At 45.3% G+C, this 25,564-nt stretch overlaps 2 protein-coding genes across 5 annotated transcripts in view; both read left to right on the top strand.

Annotated features, from left to right (window-relative positions):
- Positions 1 to 23,264, top strand: part of MYO3B (myosin IIIB) — a 231,995-nt gene extending 208,731 nt beyond the window's left edge. Inside the window, exons 39-40 of one of the 4 annotated variants that reach the window (XR_002439454.1) lie at positions 20,457 to 20,492; positions 20,896 to 23,264. The gene's annotated coding sequence lies outside the window, so the exon portion shown is untranslated. Of the gene's footprint in view, positions 1 to 1,054; positions 1,532 to 7,007; positions 7,119 to 20,456 lie in introns of those variants that run through there. The other 3 variants (XR_002439455.1, XM_021399366.1, XM_021399369.1) reach the window with 3 other exon arrangements.
- Positions 15,111 to 17,065, top strand: SP5 (Sp5 transcription factor). Its single transcript, XM_021399386.1, has 2 exons — positions 15,111 to 15,569; positions 15,877 to 17,065. Exons 1-2 carry the CDS (start codon positions 15,519 to 15,521, stop codon positions 16,930 to 16,932), a joined length of 1,107 nt encoding a protein of 368 aa, XP_021255061.1. The 5' UTR covers positions 15,111 to 15,518; the 3' UTR covers positions 16,933 to 17,065.

The raw sequence follows: 25,564 nt of genomic DNA, 5'->3' as shown, positions 1-25,564 counted from the left end.
GAGGGAGAAGCAGTACAGGAGACATGTCAGTCTGATGGTCCTGGTCAGTGGGAGCATGTCAACACAAATGGCTTAGATTTTCTCATTTGGATTTGATACCACTAAAACATTATTCTGATTTATTTTCTTTCACGTATATTATCCTGAAATATTAATGTATTTTGCTTAATAGTTCATAACATCATGTTCTTAATATTTTATAAACGTAAACAGATTAAATTCTGTTACGAAAAATTTCATAGACCGTGTCTGTAATATGTTTAACACTTTTCAGTGAATGGGAGAGTAAAGAATGACGACCAACGAGAGATTTTAGTAGCTTCCTTCCACAAACCCTAATGGCACTAGCAGCCAGTTCTGCCTTTCAGTTATGGCAGCACGGAAACTTCTTTCTGTGCCAACATAGACTGGGCAGGGAGCTTTTGGAGATTAGTCTCTTTCATTTGGTAATTTTAAACTTGCTTCTCACTTAAACATTTACATCACTTCAGTAACATAAAGGGACTTTAGAATAGGAGTAAATTGCAGCCCTCTTAAATTTGCCCCGTCTGTGACCTCCTTCACCCATATGCCATAAGAGAGGTGGAAAGGGCTTTTGTGCACTGAGGATCTTTTAAGTAGTCCCCATCGCACCATCTGAGGAGCTGTTACTTAGAAGCTTATCAAATATAGATCTATATAATGTAAAACTAAAGACTTTGCTAAGACCAGTCAGACCAAAAACTGATTTTCTTTTTGGTGGCAATGACCACATTTTTTAAGTGGTAGATACCGAAAATAACTGACCCTGGACATTTAAAAAATCATTTCCCAAAAGGAAAATTTCCCCCCAGTACTGAACAGCTACTGACTGTCTTGAGTTATTGACCATAGTTGCATAATGCTTTTAGAAATGTATTCTCACGTGAAATTTTGTTCTGTTTTATGTAACTGTGAGTGTTTATACTTCCAAGCAATTGTCCCACCGTGTTTTAATTCCACCAAGTTTCTGACTTGATATGTTGTAGTAAAAAGAACTGTGCATGGCACACACAAATGGATTTTTTTGTTTCAGTTCAAAAGAAAAGGAATGTATTTAAACACAGTCCTTTCTAATGGTATGGGGCACCTTCTAACGGGATTGTCAGAAGGTAAGAAGGAGCTACCAGTTACTTTCTTCACACTATTTTTTACACACCTCCGGTGCACATCTCATTCAATATAAATGGCTACAGACTATAAAGATTTGTAAGAAGTCTTATCGTGTTGCTATTTTCCGTATTTAGATCTCTTCAACTTTTGCTGTATTTTATTTAATGGTAGTCTTAACTGAATAATTTCTAACCTTTATTGGTATAACCAACATCCATTACAGTGATAGAATATGTTTTTATTTGTATCTCCTATTATCTTCAAAAACAGACACGGCTTTAAATATAGACAATATTAAAAATTAAAAATAGAAGGTGTGTGGTATCTTTAGATCCAGTAGTCTTATTCAATATTGAACTCAGTAAACTGTAGGAAATCAGGGTGTTTCATATACCTGGTGATGTGGCTGTCTCAGATAGTGCAATAGAAGTGTGCCCTGTTCCCACAGTGTTAATGCTCAGTGCTCTCGTTTCATTATCTCTTGATCTTTGCTTGATTTCTTGCATATGAGAACAGATGACCAAATCTCATGCTGTAGAGCTCAGGTCCATAACTGTAAGCAGAAATTCACAAGTTTCTTTTTCAGCAAAAATGAGGAAGTACGTAATTTAGCAAAAAGATTTTTGATTTCATGGACAGGGAATAAGAAGGTAATTTTGTAATGGAAGCAAAGGACTGGAAGTCAAGGTATCTGAGTGGTACTAGTCACTATTTTAGACCAAATTTATATTGATGTGAAATGAGATTTAAGCCCCAAGCTTAAATGTTGCCCTTTTTGTTTGTTTGTTTGTTTTTAATGTTATATTTGAATACTTCATTCCCTTCTCTTAAAATAATTGAACCTGCAATGTAGGGATATTGCTTTTGTATTGTAAAAGAGTTAGCAGTGAAGTAAATAGCTGAAGTCAACCATATTCTTATTTCTCATTCCTATTTTTTTTTTCTCAAAACAGAAGGAGAATTTTGGGAGACAACCAAATTCTGGCATTTTTTAATGTCTTCTGGTTAACCAGATACATAATAGTACATACGATTTAAAATAAGGCCATATGGCACAGAAGTGTCATCCTATATAGGAAACAACTAAGTAGTTTTAGTACTGGTATATGAACAAGGCATGACATCTAATAACCTTACCCATCCTACTTTTAACTCTGATAATTAAATATTAAAAATAATATGTCAGTTTTATTGTTAACATCAAGAATACATTTTGTTAGTGTGCCTTTTCTTTAAGATGGTTCACTCCCGAGAGGAGTTGTAGCAGAATGCTTAGTTAACAGAAAATGTTTCTGCATGACAGCAAAGCAGGATTTACAGACTGACAGAAGTAGTGTGGGATGCTGTGAGAAGCCAAGGCGTGGAGCAGCCCTCTAGGCCTGAACTAGACGTTGTAAAGTTGGTGAGAGGCTTTGCATCTCCTTTGTGCTGGAACTGGAACTGGGAAGGGAAGAGGCCAACAATTCAAAATAATAGCACAGTGTATCTTCAAACTCAGGCTGATGCCATGATTCATCTTAAAGGATTTCCCAGGAATTATTGGAAATTATTTTATTACATGTATAAATCCAGTATCAGTCAGAAAAATAAATATATGCATTATGTTATTGAGGGAATGTTTATTGTAGCACTCATGTGCTGTGATGCTAGAGGACATAGGGACAGATAAGTGAAAAATACATCTTGGAGTTATGTTTCCAGAAACCAGATTACATATTATTGATCAGGCCGGCAATAGATTAAATCCCTTGCTTTTGCTTGGCAGCCCTGGTTTTTTTTTTAACTAAGTTGCAGAGAGAGATTATTTTTCCACAATTTAAATAGCATTTTGTAAGGTTGTTGGGAAATGGAGATGGCAAGTCTGCATCAACATCTGCATTCTGCAAAAGACTAAAGTCCCAGTTTCTGACCCATCTCCAGTGAAAATTCGGTTTGAAGCTCTCAGCGAAACCAGTATGGCCACAACACAGATGGGAGGCAGTCAGCTGGGCTGGAGCACAGAGCTGGGAGGGAGGGAGGCCTGTCCGGGCTGTGTCCCAAAATTATCATCCTATGGATCATGACAAGTGTCAGGTGAAGACATCTGTCTAAAACTGGAGTAGCAGAAGAGAGGCGTTCTGATGTGGGATGTGCCAGTGGGGGTGGTTGAGGCTGGGACAGAGTGACAGGGCTTTATGGTTCTGGTGGAACTCAGAGAGCTCAGTGCCGGAGCACAGCATTGCCGTATTCTGGGAGGTGGTGATACAGGATTGCTGCTGGAGTCCTTAGCAAGGGGAAAGGAGTGTAGAAGAGGTGTTTTCACAAATCATGTCATGTAGTTTATTCATTGCTTTCTGTTCTTACTGCTACTCCCAGTTACAAACAACAAATAACACAGTTAATGCAACTGGAGCGGTTAGGTAAAGGCTGATCTGACAGAGCGACTCATACTGAGATCACAGTGTCCTTGAAACAGAAACTTCTGATTTTGTAATTTCTACCACCATAAGAATGAGCTCTGCTGAGAAGCATAATTACAAATAATCTATTAATTTGAGAAAATTGATAATCTAAGATCCCCAGTTCTCATACAGATTTCTAAGACTGCTGAATGCTGTGGATGAAACGAGTGGCAGCTTCATCTGTCAGTCTATACAGCTGAAACTTGGGACAAGGAAATATATTAAGGACACTGCTGCTATTTTGTCTTTATGCCTCCAGATGAAAGTAAACTAAAAGAGAAATCATGAATGTAACCACTGTTCATTATATTCTTGATACATAGGATTGGTATGATGAAAGCTTACTTCCACATTCAAAGATAATTCCTGTATTTAATGCTAGCAGAGACAATTTATTTCATAAAATCGATCTATTAGAAATGAAGTTTTGAAAGAAAAGCAAAATGAGAGGCCACATGAAACTGTATCTTGTGATTACTTGTGTTAAGAGTCTTCAGCATTTTGAACTCAATGCAGATTTACAGTTGAATTCCAATTGGAAATTGGTATTGATTGATTATGTTGCTCATTTAACATTCCAGCATGCTGCAACAATAATGCAACAGACTGTGATAAAATGGGATGTGATCTAACAGGACATGACCGGTGGGATGAGAGCATAGCGCTGGGTCTGCCGGTAGTGCTGTGCAGTAGTTCAGGTTGGCATCTTATGTGCTTTGATTGTTCATTTCATTTTACTGTCAACCTACTGAGTTGAACGCTTTAAAAGACACAGTGTTTTCCCATCTGTAAGTCATGGAAAGACAGATGGATATGGAGAAACTCCACCTACAACACCTTGACTGAATGCCATTGCCCACTTAGCAGTAGAAAGATCCCTTCTGGAAAATTAAAATGCCCTTAAATATCTTTTATTGTGAAAGGCTCTTTAATACAGGAACTGACTGATCTCTTACAATTGAAATATTTGTAATTCGTCTTTTTTTAATTAGCTCAAGTAAAACCAACTGGTTCTTATCAACAGAGCTGCTGTATTATAAACACCACTTCTGTTACACTGAAGTTAATACCCAGTCCTGTTAGAAGAAACTCATCCTTATTAAAGTAACATTAAGAGTTTCTTTTTATTGATCTGCTCCTTTCACTTAATGATAGGAACTTACTGATGTTTTAATAATAACCTTGCAAGCTTTATCTCATTTTACTTCAATGTGTGTTACAGAAAGATGCTATGGAAACTAACTTAGCATAAACATTTTGCAGATGTCTTTAAAGGTTAGGGGAAAAAAAGATTTAGTTGCACTGCATGTTAACAAAGATGGCTGAAAAACTACAAGATAAAAGAGAGCCTGGAGTAGGAACATCAAAGAATTGTTAATGACAAGAAATACCATTAGGGTTAGCATCCCCTTTGTTTCAGCCCCCTCACACCTGCAGTGTGTTGCAGATTCTGCCTTTGTTGGCACATCTGAATTACTTCCATTAGCATTTATAGAAAAGTGGCTGCAAAACAACAGAAATGTACCCCGGGTTTTCTCTGTTGCTCTAAAAAGTCTGATATTAGGTTCTCTGTGGGTTTCCTTCAAGGTACAGTATCTTATTGTAAAGGAGACTATAGACCCAGGATTCCGTTGATTGCAAATGAGCGAGGTTGAAAGGAGAGGGTAGCTTTTGTTACTGCTCGAGAACTAATATAAGCAACTACAAGAAGCGCACATAAGAAGCTCAGACATTAGCAATAGCAAAATCAGAGCGTGAAATTCAGATTAGCCCTCCACAGGCTGTGAGAGGGAGGGGGTATTGGAAGACTTGGCATGGCTAAAGGTGTAACCTGTTTCATTTGGCCCCTGAAAATTTTTAACAGATGGTGGGACCAGCTGTCTTTTTCAGCCATTTAATAAACTCTTCGGTGGTAACAGTTTGGGAAGTGGGGGGTTTTGAGTCTTAGGCCAGAGGAAAAAATAAAGAAATCTGTCCCAATTGTCTTTGCCAAATAGCGAAGTCTGGAAACATTATGAAAAGTTAAAGTGAAAAATCTAATTGATGATACTGTCCTGATTATACATTTCAGCAGCAGAGGAAAAAAGGAATGTCAGTGCCCAAGTGGACCAGTGCTTGAAAAAAAATGCCTATTACGTTGTTATCTTTATCTGTCATTTTAATTTCGGCTCTTGCAAAGGAGGCACATAATGAGAAATTTCAAATGAGCTGTAGGATGAGAAACTGTCTTACATTTTGAGACACGATACTATGTCAAAGTAATGTCTTGTATAAAAACCAAGCCCAAATATATGTTGTGGATAAGATCAAGTTCACATGGTGAACTTATTCTAACTTGCATAACATGGTGATATATAATGAAAATAAACTGCCAGTTTAGAAGCATATAATGTTTGGGCTCTAGTAACTTTAGTGATGTGGGGGGGGTTACTTATTATGAATTTACAAAAAAGAAAAAAAATCACTAGAATCCTCTTTCTTCAGTTAAATTATTATTTTTTTAAATTAACATTTCCGACACAACACTTAAATGGCAACTCTCAATTATAGGAGATGTTTTATTTAAAAAGCATGTCTAGTGGCTTTGAACGGAACAGTTCTTTTTGCACATTTACATGCTACCCAGCTGAGCAGCCAACCCTTCCATTTGACAAGGGCTTTGTTCTGCCTACAGGCCTATTATAAGCCCTAGATTGTTTGCCCTTAATAAATTGCAACAATAAGACAGAAACCTCTTTCAAGTTAAGAGAAATAAAACACGTTGCCTACATAGCAAAGCATATGAAGTTCAGTAATGACAACAGAAACATATCTACTAAATCTCATTTGCTTTGCTCCCACATCACCGCGGTTAAGATAGCCCAGAAAGGTTAGCATCCTTCCATACACTGAACAAAAGATTAAAGAAAACCACAGTGGGACACAACAGCTCTAGCTACGGTTTTGGGCGTTTTTCTTTCTCCTTCATGATATAAGATCATACTGGATGCTATGCAGAGAGACTACTGGGAGCTAAGCCTGAAAAAAATGTGAACATGATTTCATGTAGCACAGAAAAAAATGTTTTTCACTGAAATGAAACGTAATTTTATATTAGGGAGAGGGAGAAAAAAAGAGTGGGAATTATTCAAATTAAAGAATTTATACTACTCTCCAGTGTGTTGGTGTTTGCCCACTCGTGTGTGCCTGTCGGGCCATCTCCTCAATCACAAAGCCCTACCAATTTTGCTTTTATAGCAGCTAATGGACATTCTTCTGTGGCTCAAGTGTTGGTTGGGAACTTGTGATCTTAAACAAAATTGCTGACCCCTGTTTATGGGGCACCGTTTGTAGCATTCAGCTGTCAGCTGTGTTGTTTGTGTTTGCTATAAGTTGTTAGAAATGGCCACCTTTGTTGAGCTTAGATCTTCTGCATATTTTTTTCACTTAAGCTAGAAATTCCCAGTGATTTTTAGAGGGTATCTGCAAATTCTGAAGAAAATAGGAGGCGATGTGCAAAAGGGACAGACACCTTGGACTCCGTTTGCAAAAGAAAAATTAAAGAAGGTGAGCATACTCATCAGTAGATCACAACTAATTTAAAAGAGCGATCTGTTAGAAACTTGTTAGTAACTCAACGCATTGTTGTCAGAAATAAATTTCAGTTGCTGGTTCGTTTATAGTTTACATTTTTAAAATGCTTTCTTTTAATTTGCAGATGGAAGTCCTGAGGATATAAATATTTCTTTGCTTTGATAATAAGAGAAAGACGGTTCATACTGGGAAGTGGTGCTGACAGCTGAAAGTGCAGTGATACAAACTTTCAAAGGAAATGTAGTGTTTATAACAGGTATTGATTCCTTTGCGTTAAAGGCTACTTTTTATTCTTTCAAGGTTTTTTTGAGCTATATGGGACACTCTTGAGGACTATTCGGCATTTTCTTGGGAATATTCGGTATGTCAGATACCTCTGCTTTTCTTCTCTTAAGCCACAGCAAGCAGGAAACGCCACCGTCACCCTGCTCTCCCAGGGAGAGGGAACTAAAGATCAAGGTGGCAGTGGCTTTTCCCTCTCCTGTCTTCTTTTGTGTCACAAAGAATTAGAGGCGAATTCTTCATTGTCTCTGCCACAGCGCAGTGACAAGTTGCCAGCTTCGCCGCTTCTCCCAACTGCTGCACAGACCCAAAGAGAGAGCACATCGTTTGTTATTTCTGAGAGGGCAGTGTCGTCGTATTTTACCCTGCTGCTTCTGACAGGGCTCATCTCTGTTGTATCCCATGTCTGGGTGGCACTTGGGCGAAGAATTTTAAGGAATGGACATGAATAGAGAAGTATTAGTGGTTTTTGATGAAGGGGAAAAAGATAGCGGACTCAGGAACAACAAAGTAGAAAACTGTGATGTGAGAGGCTTAGAAGAAAAGGGAGGAAACCACCTGAGAGAAGGAGAAAAATATAAAAAGGAACCATTAGTTTCAAGGAAGAGGCAACCTTGAGTGAACTTTAAATTTTGAATATGATCCTTATTGGCTATGATGAAGCCTCAAATCTTCTTGGAGAGCCCCTGGAGATGCATGTAGTACTGCAGTAGAAAGCCACTTGGAGGTGCTTTGGAATCTTCTTGAGGGGACAAGTGGTACAGATATGGTGAATCCAAATAACTGCTTTTCAAATGCAAAGTTACAAATAAAATGGTAACTGGAATTCCATAACCAAAGACAAATAAAATGTATCAGATCTAAAACTCCTAGGTGTTCTAGACACTTGCTTTTCAGCAATAGAAAATCACCATGATGATGAAAATTCAGTATCCTGAGATCTGGTTCCTCTTTCTGAAATCACAGAATATCTTCATTTTTTGATGGTGCAAAGTAAAGCTTTTTTTTTTTTTTCCTGGGCCTGCAACACTGCAGGGAATCACGTTTTAAAGACATTAGAACTACTATATTTTATATTTTATAAATCTACAGTAAGCTTTAGAAAGAATCTTTCCTGCCATAAGTCAGTTTGAGTTTACAGAAAATGCCAACATGAGAAGAACAGAAAGAAACATCCCTGGGATTTAATTTTCAAAAATAGTAATTGTTCGGTATGCTATAAACTTAGTAGCTGGAACTCCAGAGAGACAGCCTACTGGTAGGTGATAAGAATCTTAGGTAGGTGATAAATATGCTGTTAGATGGCTTGATGTAAGCAGCCCTGTGATTTATCCTTCATATTTACCAGCATATTTTAGCAAAAATAGTTGTGAGCCTTCCTACGGAAAGATTTGGTTTCTGAGAGTGATGCCATCTAAAAAACTTATTTTCACCTTATTTTCTTGGGCTTCATTATGTCACAAGAAATTTTTTCCTTCTTCAGGCGAACTGCATTAATATATCTGAATATATCTACCATACCTTTATGTTTTCACCTCCAAATTAAACTAATCAAGAAATATCAGATAAATACCAAGAGACCAAAATATGTCACTGATTTTTCAAGCTCCATTCTGTAAAAACCCAAGATTCAAATATCTGAATACTGATACTACTTTTTTCTCCATACGTAAAGATCTCAGATGGTTATAGCCCAATTACAATTAAACACGTAATCTGTCTGCTTAGCCAGGCTGAATCTGGATGCTTTCATTAAAATCAGTGTTTGTGGTTTTGACAAAATAATCAGCAGCTGGAAAGTCATGTTTAACAACAGCTCACATGCAGTCTTACGGGTAGCATAACAAGCTTGTTCTTGGTATCCTAAGAATCTTCATTGAGCTCTCTGTATACCAATGTATAGCTGAAGGTAACAGCAACACAACCAGGGCAGAAATTTAGGACATGCAGGAAGGCTGTTGAACAAGGGGTAGGCAGAAAACATTTTCTGTGTCCTAAATTGTTCTGAATGGCCAAAAATAGAAAGCACCACAAACAGTCCAGACTTCCATGATGCAAGCGTGCATGTTATGTAGTAACAGTGGGACATGGGAACCAGCCAAACACCGATCAGCAAGGAGCCAGTAAGGGAAAACACTGAGTATCTCCAAACTGGACGGACACAGAAATATGGTTGTCTGGTGGTCCCTTATGAATTAGCAAGTACCTGGTTGTTTCCGCTCAATACGCTCAGTGTTAGAATTAGGGAGGCACACTATGCCCACCTGAAGGACATTTTGTCTTTATAAAGCAAAGGTGTGAGGCTCAATTCTTCAGTTACCATCTGATCTAAACACTGTCCACCAGGCAGGGTAGAAGTATTTGTGCTGGGCATGTTGGCTTATCACTGTGCTTGCACAGGCCACATGCTTGTTATCTGCTCTCCTCAGCAGCTTCCCACAGAAAGATTGTTATCTGCTCATAATTCAGTGCTGCTGAGAGAGGGTACAAGAATCAGGAGAGACTGACATGAAATTGGGCGTGAGAGGGATTGAGAAAAGAGTATGGGCTTTGTGAGGGGAATAAGGTGGAACATCCAAACAATACGGCCCCAAGTTAGGTGCCGCTTCAGTAGGGTTAGGATGTGGTGTGGGGCAAGATCTGTTGTCTCCTGTGGTTTCCGTTGCTAAGAATGGAATGGTAACACACTACTTCTTTATAGAAGAGCTGTAAAGATTAATGCTTTAAGACCGTGTGCTCAGCACTGCGTTGACAAGGACCACAGATAAACTGAAGCCCCTCGCAATACGCTCACCTCACAGTTTGACCACAGTTCTTACTCAGGCTTGTCCCAGGATTTTGCTCACTGATCCAGTTCCCATGTTTCCCCCAGCTCCACAGCTGCTCCTGTCATTCAGACAAATCTCCTGAATTGGGCCTGTTGCTTTGATGCCCCTCTCCGTGCCCACAGCACTGAGCCCTATGTCTGAGTGACATTCCCTGTCCCTAGTAGGTTAGCTGGTGTACACAGAGATGATGGAAAGTGGACTGTGAGAACAGGAAAGTGGAAATAAAGTTTCCACCCTTTATTTATCTATGTTGAATAGATAGATAGATAGATAGATAGACAGACAGACAGACAGATAGATAGAGGTAAGAATATGTATATGCCTGTGTAGAGACTTCTGAGTGAAATGTTATTTTAGCCAAAAAAGAGCACCCTACAGAGATGAAAACGGCTTCAATCAATCATTCAGAACAAACTGAGCTGCTCCACTCATTTTGGTATTCTCATTGCCAGTGACCCCAGCACCAGCATGTATGTGGCCATGCCCACTCCTAGCTCTCCCAGCCGATCTCAGCACTACTACGGTTGAGCTCTCAGGTTGCTTTTCTACCTCACCACCACAAGTGACAGCCTTTTGCCTCTGTCTCCCTGTGAAATGCTGGCTTGCTCAGGAAAAGGAGATCAAATGCATCCACCCTGTAACACACAAACAGAGCCCAGATCTGGGAACTGAGGGGCTGCAGGAATATCAGCAGAGAGAATATTCTGCTGCAGCCTAATGAGAAGGCCTGCAGCCGCTCCCTCCTGGCTTGGTGCATCTGAGCAGTGGTGCTGCTCCACTCTGTGCAGCTGCTTCCTGCCTCCTACATCCCTCTGCTACTGATTTCTGCTTTTTGATGCTTAACTTCAAGCAGTGCGAGTGGCCTATAAAAAACAGTGGAGCATATGCCAAAGGAAAGAGCAAAGGTGTCTGAATTGTGCTGTTTGTAGGTAAGTATGAGCAAATACTGATCAGCTGAGGTGCCTCTGACTGGCAGAGCAACAGCAAACAGAGGTAGTGGTTCCTTTTATAGACAACGGGATCAAAATCTCTGTGAGGGCCATAAAATAGAGAGCAGCCACTGACGTGATGACCATTGAGGCATATGGTATCTAAATTAACAGGGAGCGTAGTATCTCCCAGGAGGAGGTCATCACGGTATCACGAGGCTGGGGCAGAAGGCTCCTTTTGTCTCTTCCTACATTAAATTCCTGAGATAAGGTAACACTATACTCATATGGAAAACCAGATAAAACTGGAAATGCAATGCTTTTTCTTGAGTCTTTGACACTGAGTTTAATGGATAAGGCAATGCACATTGCTGGAACTCTTGTTATCCTTTTTGGGGAGGCTGGGAAAAACTACCTCTAATCTCTCTGTGTGCATTTCTAAATCTTGATTTAAGAGGGATTTTGATTACTCTGTTCTCTTATAAACACTGTTTTACTTCTAGAATGCAAACGATCTTTTCCTTAATTTAGAGCCAAGTAAATGAGAACAGGCAGGAGAAACTCATAAATCAACTGATAACTATATCTCATTAAAGAGAATCATTGGCACTATGGAACAGCTTCTTTCTGAATCACTGCATGTGCCAAGTATTCTTAGCGTGAAAAATGTAGCAAAGCATGAGCCCGCCTCAGCTCTTATGGGCAGCTACTCCACTGACTGCTGTGTGAATTTTGACAGAAGAGTGCTGTGGCACAACCCTGTACTCGAGTGTATCAGTAAGGATACTTGTTTTTTTGTTTGTTTGTTTTTTCTCCAGCATTTCTTATTGTGAGACAAAAAAAAAAAAAGTGGGAAAATGGTCCCTTTTGGTTTCCTATGGCCTCCTGAGAAGCAGTCAGTGGTGATCAGTGACAGATTTCTCCCAAATCCCATTATTTGGGTTTAAAAGTGGCTCGTGACAGAGCTGTGCCATTTGGACATTGGAGTCCCAGCACTGCAGCATCATAATCTCTCTCTCTCACATTTCCCAGCATACGAACTGGCTAATTTAGACTAAGGGATAGGTAATTTAGATTAAGAATGCATTTCCATTTTATTGCATTATCTGTCCTTAACCACAGACCATTCTCTCTTTCATATATAATACGTGATACTCTCTGCTCAGTAAAGCTAGAGTATGGGGCTTCCTGTACATGGGATGAGAAACAGGGATGTGAGATTTACTGAGGGAGAGAGATTTACTGAGGGAGAGGGGCCTGATAGTGTACCCCTGTTTGCCCTCCATCTCAAACATTCTAGAAGTGTGAGGAAAATGCTGCTATTTGTTAGGCCAGAGCTGGAGCCATGGCCATGCTGACAGCCCCGTGTCTGAGGGGAACGTCCTTTTTCCTTTCCTTGTCCTGGGTTCTCGAACAGCTGGCCAAGCAGTTGCGGCCCTGGGTGAGAAGGGCTTACTAAGGAGTGATGTGAAATGTGACTCCTTTCTTTGACTTGGCACGACCAGCCAGCAGGACATGCCTCAACTGGTGCTCCCTGGTCACTGCTGCTTCACGTCGAGGTTCTGGGCCCTGGGCAGAGCAGGGGTGGTTTGGTGAAGTGTTTGGTGAACAGTGGCCTGGAAATGTCTATGCGAGGGGAAGGCAAGGGGCTCTTCTGTCCAAGCCTGGCACTGCTGTGTGCATGGCCATAGATGTTGCCTTGTAAAGACGGGGATGGAAGCTGGCCCTGCTGTGTAAGACTATAGTGAGAATGTATTTGTAGAGCACTGTGAGGGTAGAAAGCATAAGACGCGTGCTGTATACATTTGGAATCATTGCACTGATGCTAATATTTCTTTGTAAAATTATGTTTGAATAGTTTGCATCATCTGTGCACTTACCTGTGTATGCTATTGCAGAAGTATTATCCTGCACCAGTAAGGCATCAAGGTCTGAAGTGAAACAGAAGCATACTGTGCACCGCATTTCTGAGAAGACCCTTTTGTCAATCCTTCAGGGCCACTTTCGTAAGTCTTTCTGCCCAGCTGAGGAGGGAGCTCTTTCATCTTCATAGCCAGAGCTTTTCCCAGACCTCCCTGGGACCCTGAGCCTGTGTTGGCAGCAACTGTGTGATGGGCCAGTGCCACCCACAGCCAGAGCTCACCCAGTGCCCGCAGTGCCGGGACCTCAGCACATACCAGCAGCCGAGTCGGGGCTTGCTGGCTGCCGGCTGTGTGCCAGCTGTGCTGGGGCCTGTTGCCTGCTGGGAGCACACCACTGCCCTGAGGACTGCTTCTGGCCATGCTGGGAGTACTTTGAGGTTTGGCTTTTCTGCTGTGTTCATCTCAAAAATTCTCCCCATGTCGGTGGGCACTTACCTACGTGGTCTCGTTAGGCACAAGGAGCACTGCCTGCCTTTCACTAACATGTATGCATTGCTGGAATAAGCTACCTTACAAGTTTAGAGTGTCTACAGGGAGGGTCTTCAGGCTATTTCCCTTGGCAGCGCCTCTTTCCCAACACACCGTCAGTCCCATTGGCATGCCCTGACCCTCAGCACTCGACTTTTTTCTCCTGCTTGTTTTTTCTCCTCAGAGACTTGGTAAAGAGTACTTGCACGTGGTGAAAAAAAGTATGGGTTTGTTGAGCACCCCTGTTCAGCAGTAGTCTTTGAAGAATAGTTTTTTTCAGAAGTGACTCCTGAAATGCTGAAAAATAGTGCATTTAGAAAATATATTTTCCGCACCTAAATGTTCTGCAATGACATTATGGGTCAGGGAGTAACAGGTGCACTTTTACAGTGCTGGATCAATCCGCTGAGCCAAACCCAGGGCAGTGTGGCAGCCGTACCATCACCCAAAGCGTGGGCTAAGCAGTGCTCCTAAACTCAGTGCTCTTTGCAGTTTTAGCGCACCATAGAGACGGGCAGTAAAATGTATTACGAGACCCGGTTTTGACACAGTTCGCCCCTGGGCCTACCGCACGCCACGGCCGTCCCGTCGCTGAGCTCCCACCGAGCCGGAGGCCCCCGGGCCGTACCCGGCTGCTGCGGGCGGGGTGTGACACGGGGTCGGGTTCTGCTTCTCCCCGGTACTCCGCGTGGAGCCGTGGGAGAGGACTCGGCGCTTTAATCCCTTCAAAAGACAGCGGCCTAATTCAGTTCTGCGACTCTTGGAAGTCTTTGAGCGGACGGCGATTGTTTCCACGGGAAAGGCAGATAAGGATCTCTGTGCCGGCGTTTAAAGGGCCTGCGGCGGTGGTGTGAATGCAATCGCACCCGACGGCCGCGGGGAGGATCGAGTTACCCGGGCTGATGGCTTCGCACGGCCGCGGCCCGGCGCTGCCCCGGCCCCGGGGGGGTGCGGAGGGGCACGGAGCTCCGCCCGCCCGCAGCCCGAGGCCGCCCGCAGCCAAAGGCGCTGCCGGGAGGGACTCTGCCTTCATTTAAGGGAGCGCGGCGGTAGCGGTCGGCGCCCGCTGGGTGAAACTTTTCCGCGCCGCTCCTCTGCCGCCGACCGCTCTCTGCCCGCCTGCCCGAGCTCTTACATCCCCCAGCCTTCCTTCCCCGGCCTCCGCCCAGCCCTCACCCAAAGGTCCCCAAAGGCAGCGGGCGGGGGATGCGCGGAGCTCGGTTGGGGCATTCCCCGAGGGCGGGGGGCTGCGGGGAGAAGTTCCGGGGCCACGACAGGGCGGCCCCGCTCAGGTGGAGCGGCCGCGCTGCGGTGTGAGCTCGGGGGCGGCCGGAGGCAGATCTCGGGCAATAACAAAGCCACACTGTCACCTCGGGGCTGCGCCGCAACCCCTTAATTGCGGGAAAAAAAAAAAAAAAAGAAAAGCCCAACACGAGGAGGGAGGGGGGGATCCGGTGTCTCGCGCATCCCGCGAGAGGGTCTCCAGGCGGTACGGGGTCCTTTGATCAAGAAAATCCAATTATTTGTGTATATACATTTCCCACATAGTGATTACTTCATTAATTGTCCCGCCTTTATCTCCTCCCTTCCCATCCCCCCTAATAATCAGTTCTTTTATCCCGACCAACAAACACACCATAGGAGCTTTGTGGATTCAAAGGATTTGCTTTCGCTTCTGAAAGAGCCGCTATTCTTTGATGATTGGGTAGCGGCAAACTTCAAAGCCATAAATCTTCCTTCTGACTGGCTGGCGGCCCAGCAAAGTCCTTATCAAATTCTTGGAGGTGATCCCGGCGCAGGCAGACGGGCCGCGGAGATCGGCGGCGCGGGGTGGGCAGGGCGCGGAGGCGAGGCCGGAGGGCAGAGCAGCGCAGAGCGGGCGGCCCGGCAGCCCCGCGGCGTCCCCATGCCCCGACGGGGCCCCTCGCCCCGGGCGCAGTAGCCATGGCCGCGGTCGCCGTCCTCCGCAACGACTCGCTCCAGGCTTTCCTCCAGGTCAGTGCCAGCGCCCGAGGCTCCTCCGTGCGGGCGGACGGGCGCCGGACGGGGCTCACCTCCGGGACCGAGGCCGGGACCGGGGCCTCCCGCAGGGAAGGGCTGCTCCAGGCGGGGCGCGGGCCGCGCCGGGCGGGGCGGGGTTGCCGCTCTCGGGAAGTTTCCCGGCGGCGCGGCGCGGCGCGGAGCTCAGCGGGGGCTCTCCGGGACGGGCGGACGGGCGGGCGGGCGCGGAAAGTTTCGGCGGGGCGGGCGGCGGCGAGTAACGCGCTGTGCTTCCCTCCCCGCGCCCCGGCCGCCGCCGCAGGACCGCACCCCCAGCGCCTCCCCGGACGTGGCCAAGCACTCGCCGCTGGCCCTGCTGGCCGCCACCTGCAGCCGCATCGGACAGCCGGGCGCCGCGCCCGCCGACTTCCTGCCGGTGCCCTACGAGCCGACGCTCGGATCCCCCTCCAGGATCTTCCACCCGTGGGGCGGCGAGATGCCCGCGCACTCGCCGGGGGGGCTGCCGCCGCCGCACCCCAGCCTGGGGCTGACCCCGCAGAAGAGCCACCTGCAGCCCTCCTTCGGGGGGGGCCACGAGCTGCCCCTCACGCCCCCCGCCGACCCCTCCTACCCCTACGAGTTCTCCCCCGTCAAGATGCTGCCCTCCTCCATGGCCGCTCTGCCGTCCGCCTGCCCCCCCGCCTACGTCCCGTACGCCGCCCAGGCCGCGCTGCCGCCCGGCTACTCCAACCTGCTGCCGCCCGCGCAGCCCTGCCGCCAGCTCTCGCCCAACCCGCCGCCCGAGGACCTGCCCTGGTGGAGCATCCCGCAGGCCGCCGCCCCGCCCGGCTGCGCCCACCGCTTCCCCGCCGCCGCCGCCGCGCTGCCGCGGGGCCTGGTGCTGGGCCACTCGGACTTCGCGCAGTACCAGACGCAGATCGCCGCCCTGCTGCAGACCAAGTCTCCCCTGGCGGCCACGGCCAGGAGGTGCCGCCGCTGCCGCTGCCCCAACTGCCAGGCGGCCGCGGGCAGCGCGCCGGAGGCGGAGCCGGGCAAGAAGAAGCAGCACGTCTGCCACATCCCGGGCTGCGGCAAGGTGTACGGCAAGACCTCGCACCTGAAGGCGCACCTGCGCTGGCACACGGGCGAGCGGCCCTTCGTCTGCAACTGGCTCTTCTGCGGGAAGAGCTTCACCCGCTCCGACGAGCTGCAGCGGCACCTGCGGACTCACACGGGCGAGAAGCGCTTCGTCTGCCCCGAGTGCGGGAAGCGCTTCATGCGCAGCGACCACTTGGCCAAGCACGTCAAGACGCACCAGAACAAGAAGCTCAAGGCGGCGGCCGACGCCGTCAAGCGGGAGGACGGCCGCGACCTGTGACCGCCGCGGGCGCCCGGCGGGGCGGCTTCGGGACTCGCACCGCGCAAGGAGAGCGGGAGCCCCCGGGGGGGGCCCGGGGCTGCGGGGCAGGACGCTCGCAGGGCCCCGCGGCCGCTGTCCCGGGACGGGCCCTGCCCCTTGGGCCGCCGGAGCGGGAGCGGGGCAGCCCGCGGCCGCGCTCGGCGCTTTCAGGGGAAAAGACTGACGTTCCGTGTACAGGTTATTTAACGGCTCTGTTTAATACAAGTGTTTCCTCCCTCGTCCCGGCTCCGCGCGGGGCCCCAGCATGTTTCTGTACAGCGACCCGCGATTGCAGCGTGAAAATAAATACGTTAACACTGGGGTCAGCCGGGAGGTCCTGCCGAGTCGGCGTCGTTTGATCGCCCCGGGCCCCCGCCCCGCCCCGGGGCCGCCGCTCCCCACCCTCCCGGGGAGTGGCGGGCGGGCGGAGCGGTGGGGGCTGCTCGCGGTGGGCGCCTCCCGCAACCCCGGCTTCTCCCGGCCCGCGGCGGCCCCTCGGGCTATGTTCGGTTACCGACTGTGGGGCTACGAGCGCGGAAGGGGACCGCGCAGTTCGGTCCGGACCTCAGCGCTGGGCGGGAATGGCCGTCGGAGGAGCGCGGGCCGCTGCCCGGCGGTGGCTTTGGAGAGGCACTGCCAAAGATGCTGCCGCAGCGCACCTGCCTGCAGAGCGCAGGATATGTGGGTACAAGGCTCGCCTTCCTCCCGGCGTGCCGCCGCGGACAGCGCCGGCAGAGGGGACGGAGCGTGGCCCCAAACTGTGTTTCGAGGTACTTTTTGTGGGCAGCCACAGCCTTTGGGGTCTGCTGTCTGCTATCAGGCATCGTGTGAGCTTAGGCATACAGCTATGTGAAAATATGAGTCTTTTTACTGTAGCAAGTTCTCTACTTTTCTAACTGAAAATGGTGTGAAACAAACCAGGAGAAGCCTGCTCCACTTTGCTCTTTAAGATAGCGACCGTGTCATTTCACCTGCAGTTATTTTCCCCAGGCTGGCTGTGCTCCCTGGTTGCCCACAAGCCCGAACCGCGCTGGCACTGAGCCCACGGTGCCCAGCTGCAGAGCTGAGTCTGCACAGCAGCGGGCCGGGCAGCGCTGGTGGTGACGGGATGTGCACGACAAGTGTGTCTGCGGGTGTGCTGGGTCTGGGAGGTGCTCTCAGGAAATGAGATGAGACACTACTACTTGCATGCTCACATCTGAAATAATAAGCTAATGGATAGTTTCTCTGGTACAGCTATTCAACAGTATCGTAGTGGTTATCATTCTGATTTCGTTTCTGGCACGATATTGTTAGGGTCAAATGATTTAATTAAGACCCATTTTGTTATGTTCTTTACTATTGTGGAACCTTCTATAACCTGTCCTGCTATAGCAAGCCCTGTGAGAAACACCTTTGGCATTGGCAGATGGCAGTCATTGCCCAGCATTCAGTCCCCAGAAGCTTGCTGGGGGGTAGTGAGGTGCCTTTGGTGTTGAGCGCAGGCAGCGGAGGCAGTGACAGATGGATCCCGTTGAGGAGTCCTTACTTCTAAAAGTCATTGAGACAACAGCACGTCCCATTTACAACTGTCACTTAAATGTGTCATCGGGAAAAAAACATAATGCTCCTGCTTTTTAGAATGTTTCCTGGCACGCGGAGACAGCCTCCTTCCTCGCTTTGAGATTAAGTTACAGTAGGAATGTAATGTTGCAGAATTCAAGGCTGCTGTGAAAAAGGGCCTCTTTCAGTAAGTAGCCTTTCAGTTCTGTACACAGATCAGATGTGCCTCAAACGGACAGTAATGGGAGAGCTTCTGTTGGTAGCAGGGGAGGGGGAACGGTGGTATCCCAGCGTACAAAAGATACTCTTACAGGATGGGATAATGGCTCAAAGGTGGCCACAGGATAGCAGCCTTTCTCTATTCTCTTGCCGAGGCCAAGGCAAAGTACTAACGTAGGGTGGAGCAGTGTGTTGGCTGCCTTCTGGCACAAGTTCAGCCTGAATAGGGAGTGGGGAGCAGCGCTGGGAGAGCAGGTAAAATAGCCTGAAAATCACAGATGTAGCGACTACGAAGCTGGGCCATTACAGAAACATGTTCTCCAGTTAGATGACGAGCTGAGGCATACCTACCCAGCATCTGGCCAGAATCTTTGGGGCTCTAACTCAGTCCTCACGATTGGACTGGTGCCGGCACATCGACGCTTCCACTGCTCCCTTGGTTACTGCAGGCTCACACTTCAGGCTTGGAGCAGAAAACTACTGCCCAGGCAGTGCCAGCACCATGCTTGGAGGCGGGGGGTGCTTGATTATGTGTATATATATGTTGTGTTAATATTGTACCCTCCCACCTTGTATAGTGTCCACATGATAGATAAATTTACAGCATGAAATTGCACAGGTTAAAAATATGTGCAACCAAAATGAGTTAAATGCCTGTCAGAAGAGATGAATTTCATTGAAAATCTATGATGTCAAATGCTAATTAAAATCTTAATCTCTGAGTTAAAAAAAAAGAATAACAACAACAGCAACAACAAACATATACCAAAATCCCACAAAATTGTGGAAAAGTAGAAAACTAGGCATCTGTGGCACAAGGTAAGTGAAAGTAGCAGCTTTTGCTTAATGAAATGGTATGTCACTACAGCTTTTAAACTGCTCACTGGAAACAGGGCAAATCCGTCACAGCAGTTTCATATTCATCTCTAAATAGCTACATCATATGATCGTTTTTCAATTGAAATCGTTCAACTTTTATAGTAATACGGCATTTAAATCGATGTGACCTTTCTGATGTGTGGGTAGAGCATTACAAAAATATATTGCTTACATCTCAGGAATTTATTTCTAGTTGGCAAATTGCACTCTATAATAAAATTAACTTTTAATTTTGCATTCACAAAATACGTTTTACACTTTTAGCTGTTTCCAATCAACTAGAACAGCTGTTCATTTTATCAAATTAAATGATTAATATTCTTCTTTATCACACAGTTTGAGTACATATGCTGCTCAAGGTCAAGTCAATTCTGAATTTTAAATCTTAATGTCATTGGTAGAATAGACACATCAAATAAACTAATTCATCTCATAGTTAATTCAAATTAATTAAACTTTACTCAAGAAAGAAGTCATAATACAACTCAGGAACTTAAGATTGGGCACGTTTTCTATGTTAAGAAGTGGCCTTTGCACTTTGACAAACTTTTAAGCTGTTGTTAATATTAACAAAACATTGCTCTTCAGACCACTTTTTTAACATATCGTTATCAGGTTGGTTTTAGTTAAGGGCAAAACCACATGAGCTTAATTTGAGGCTCCATCTCAACCAAGCTGTCGTGTTGGTTTGAATCAGACTTTCTCCTGAGGGAGGGCTGTGGAATTCACCTGGTCTGGACTGACTGGATCCTCACTGTGGTAGTGCATCAAAAGTATAAAACTGTATTTCATGGAACAAGGAAAAAACAGGAGTTTCTCCACTACTATTGTAGGATAACAAACACCAACGGTTTACTTTCTAGGTACGTCAGAAGATGAAAGAAAGATGTGTTCATAAGGTAAGTGGAAAGGACAGAACGTGGGGTCGGAGTTGTGCTTTTTTTTAAGGAAAGGTAAAGGGTTTTCTTTTAAATCTTTTGGTGCTAAAATGTGCTTTTATAGTGTCAGAAAACTAATGGCCCTGGCTGAAATAGTAACCCTTGCTCCACTGGTTACATGCTGAGAAATCCGCTTTATTAAGAAATGGGAAAATTTGCATGAAATCAGTATCACAATATAGGCCAGTGGGCTAAGCTACCTTAGACAATTTTTGATATTGTTCTGGATGGATCCTGTCTCACAGGTGCCCCTATTTCTGTGTTCAGGCACCATGTATTTGCAGCTCCCCTTATTTCCTATTGTAAATTCCCATCTCTGCTCACTGTTGCTATGATGTGTTTGTATATTTCTGTTGGATCCCAGTGTCACGTGCCAGCAGTTCTTTCAACCTACATTGCAAGATGTGCCCTCCCTAGAAACTCACAGTGTGATCCTTCTGTTCATACTAAATCATAGGTGGGTTTTTTTGAAAATGTTAAATTATTTGCAAATTTGGGAAGATTGTGTAAAGTTTTACAGTAACTACAACTTAGCTATTTCAATTTGTAAATTTGCACTTATCTCTAATATTAACTTTAAATACTGAAGAAGTAAGGACTATAAAATGCTGATGTTGGGACTTTTATATCAGACAAAATACACGTGTTACTGCTTGGTGATATTTCAAGCGCTTTGGAAGACATCCCAAGAGTTCCTTAGTAGGGTAAATCTCTCACTCTGTTCAGATGGTTACAGGACATCTGGGCACTTTTTAATCAGCCTTGTTACATTTCATAGATCTTGTCAGCTTATCCCTGCACTGAGTGGTGATAAGAATAATGCCGAGCTTGTTATCAGATCTTATCACTTTCAGTTTCTCTGGTTATTTCCTACCTCTTATGAGATTCTTGTGAATTCCCTGGTAGAGATGTGTGGCCTGCCACTCTGGCACGTGATGGAGTCACCTTGTAGATTTTCCTGACAAGCTTATTAAAAATACTTACACAAAAGGATCGTCTCACAGGTACCTTCAATAGCCTTGCATGTAAACTGCACCAGGGACCAGGAGGTGTCAGACAAGCAGGCAGGCTCCCAGTCCTCAGGTAAGTGTCACAAGTGTCAGAAGGATCCGAAGCCCTGCACTGATGGAGTGAATGGCTTTGATCACAGCAAATCATCAGCAGAGTTGCGTAATTCAAAGGTTGTTTTTAAAAAGGTTGTTGTTTTTCTTTCTTGTTAATATTCACTCCCAACTGATTTCAAGTCATACAGGTGTGTTTGTTTATGGGTAATGAAAACCAAAGAAAGTTCTGTTCTGACCTTGTTACTGTGACAATTCAGCGGGAGATTATGGATAGTGAAATCTGGCCTTTAACCCGGAGGTCACTGATTTTTCTTCTCATCTCTCAATTTTGTTGTGGAAGACATTCACTGAAGCACACGGGAAATCCCAGCACATCCCTGACCCAGCTGGCAATGACACTTCTGCTCAGCCATGCTGGTCACAGCAGCCCAGCTGAGTGCTCAGGCCCCATGTGCTCACTGGGGAGGGCCGCAAGTGCCCGCTCAGGACACACAGGTACGTGGTAAGTATCCATCTTCCCTGCAGGCATCTGTGCAGGGAATCCTGGGCTGCCAAGCACTGACGTTGGTGGCCAGGTGCTCCAAATACTCTGTGAGTTTGTACTGATGTATGACTTGTGCTCATAAACAGTCCAAGCACACATTTAATGGTGCAGAGACCTTGCACGGAGTTGTACGCGTTCAAATTTCTCCATCAGTGGCAGTAAGTCTCAAACTTCCTTTTACATAATTGAACTGCCAAAGAAATCATAATAATCTGGTTTATGATAGCTGTTCCCATTCAACTCTGTCTAAACAAGGAGCAGTTTACCAGCGCAACAATGTGTGCTAGAAGCCTTTGTAGTGTGTGCATCACTAGAGCAACCCTTCTTCTCCTGCATCTTTTCCTCCCCTCCTCTAGACTACAAGAGAAGGTGTGCCAGCAGAAGTGCTGCCTTGTCTGTACAGCTGCATCTATGGTCAAACTGTCACAGAGTCACAGAATCATAGAAACACACATTATATGTATTTTGTTGTGTTCCCCTTCTCTTCCCTGACAGGCATAATAGTGCATGCAGCAGCATGTGGTCAAACTCTGGCCTGCTCCATTCTCAGTAAGCACAGATTCATTATGGTTTGGATTTAGTTGTTCTCTCTAGCCTAATATAATATACAATCTGACTGAAGGTAGGAACCTCCCTAGCCTCCACCTGGCTCGTCTCAATCCCCCTTCTCTAGGGCAGTACTCGCTGCTTTTTCTGGCCATTGATGCTGATACTGAGCAAGTAACTCAGTTTAGGGAACATCATAATTTGCCCTTCCTGCCAATACGTCCTGTAACAAAAGGCAATCTTTTTTAACATTGGAAATATCCTGTTGCCAGGGAATCACAGACTTTCGCCATGACAGTGACAGAGGTATTATCCTAAGTGAGCGTGATGTGACCACTGCATTCAGTATGGGAAGAAGGATGAACCACAGAGGGAAAGATAAGAACACTTTACTTTGGAGATATTTATTTTTGAAATGAAAAATAATATTCAAATATGATAAATTGTGATAATATTCGTAAGTTAAATATTTCTGCTTACAAATATCCGCATCACCAGCTTCATCAGAATCAACAGCATGTGCCTATGATTTTGTTTTCAGAAGGTAGTGTCTGTAAAAATAAATTCCTATTATCTGCATGTCCCTGTCCTTGCAGCAGTACTGAGCTGTTTAAACAAAATTCCAGTATTAACCTCTATCCTACTCAAAAACATTTTTCATTTTCCTTTTTAACGTGAACCAGCCATCAGAGAGCACACTTGCAGAACAGGCTCTAATTACAAAGCGCACTAAAAGAAATTTTATTAGACCAGAGCCCGTATCTTCGCTTGGGGTCATATCCCACATGTTTCATTCAGGATCAGATGGTGTGCCTGTGATCTCCACATGCAGATATCTCGTCTGTATGGAAAGGAGATGTCAGTCACGCTGCCACATTCCTCCTTATTTTAGACAGCTCTCCATAAGTCTAGGATGCACATGTGAAGTAGAGAGAGGAAAATACACATGGTTCCCTCATCAAAGATTATCCAGGAAAGATAACAAACTGAGAATGTCAGGTGTTCTCAGCTACTGCACATTAATCCCAAAGGAGTGTGCAAACAGCCTCCTTTTTCCCACTTGCATCAAAATCATTCGCCTTCCAGAATGACCAGGAGCAGTGGTAGTGCTTTGCTTTTGCTGATCCCTGCAAAGAGCAGTCAAACGCATGACATCTGCTTACTGAGCATGTTACAAAACATTGCATGTTCACTTCAGCAGCCAAATATAGGAGGTCCATTCTTCTCAGCATTACATGATCCTGCAGTAGTGTGGCTCTGCTGATGACTCCTTGTTCATTTGCTCTGAAAGAACTGAAAGAAATAGTTTTAAGCAGGCAAAGATTACACTTTTATATTTTCCAAAATATTAACCAAATCTTCTTATATGCCTACGTGAGACCCCAGGCTACGTCTGAGCTTCTTAATAAAATTCTTGAATAAATTGTGTGAAGGCACTGGCAAGCAGCTTACAAAGTACCAGTATCAAGGGTGTGTTCAGAGCTGGAACAGTTAAATTAGAGAAAGGGAACAGAGCTGTGAGCAATCTTGTTAGGGGAAGTCGGTTCTCTGCAGCGCTATTTAAAATTGGCTGGAGACACCAGCTAATCCTTGTAAACACTGGAACTGTAACTCTGCTACATCTGTGCCATCTTGAATTTACAAAGGGTGACAGAACAGGGAGGTGATTTTTTTTTCTGATCAGGGCCTTATAAAAATCTTAGCTGTAAGAAGAAAAAAGAGCTTCATGGATCTGAAGGTCATTAATCTATTAATCAGGAGGATGAGGAAACAGAAGACAAAGCAGCTGGGGAGCCTTTCTTTTGCACGAGCCACGTTTTGTACCGCATGCTGAGTCAGGTGGGGAAAATAGGAAGAACCCTTTGCTTATGCTCGCAAATATCAGCATTAAGAAAGAGTCCCAATTCCTTTCATAGCTCCCTGAAGGCAGAGGAGAAACACAAGATCCAAGACTTTTTAGAAGCATTTAGTTGATTCATTCCCCACAGCTTCCCCACACGGCTCACTACAGTTTGTGGTACAGCCCCCAGCCCTTCTGTAAGGGTGTTGCATGCTGCAGCTGCTGCGCTGCCTTCGTGGGGTTATGTTCTCCCCTGCGCTGCCAAAAAATCTTTGTGTGCAAGTACACTATTTTGAAATACTTTGCACGTATGAGAAGAAAGTTTCCTACACTAAACACAGTGATTGCAATGTGCTGAAATGTGGGAGTTGCCTCCTAGTTTTGCTATTCAATTATTGTTCTTATTGGAACCATAGTTGATTAAAATAGAAACTCTAAATATTAAACAGCCAGTAAAGCAGAATAGTGTGTTACATTAAAATCATTCTTTATAAAGTGCTTAAGTACATTAGAACCTCCTTTCTCTTTTTATTACATGCATTCATTCCTGCTAGACTTAAAACAGGTGCCACGTATCAGCTATAACATTCAGATTCAGATTCTGGTCTATATGTTAGAACCTCTGCCACTCAGTGTGTTCAAGAAAGGGGAAGGAGGAGGATAAGTTTGGGCCTGCTCTAATAAGCTACAGCAATTAGATCATTTGAATACTCAGAATGATGTATTAGAATTATACAATTATTTCGTTTGTTCAGTTTCTTTTTAATACACTTGAGAACCAGCTCCTAATTAAGATACACACACTATCAAAGATGCAAAACTTAGATGTTGGTAAAAACAATTAGAATGATGATGTGGGCTTAGATTCTCTGTGTTTTTTGTACAGATCAGTGAGACAGAGCAGGGTATGGGCACACAGTTTCCCTTCTCTGCACAAGGTCCTACAGCAATGTGAGCCACCCTGGAGCAGGCGAGGTGCTCTGGACGTGGTTCTGTTCTCTCAAAAAATCCCTTAGCTGGCGGGGTGCTCTGACAAAAG

The sequence above is a fragment of the Numida meleagris genome, chromosome 5 (assembly GCF_002078875.1).
Source record: "Numida meleagris isolate 19003 breed g44 Domestic line chromosome 5, NumMel1.0, whole genome shotgun sequence".
Classification (NCBI taxonomy): domain Eukaryota; kingdom Metazoa; phylum Chordata; class Aves; order Galliformes; family Numididae; genus Numida; species Numida meleagris.
This window is presented reverse-complemented; position numbering and strand designations above follow the sequence as displayed.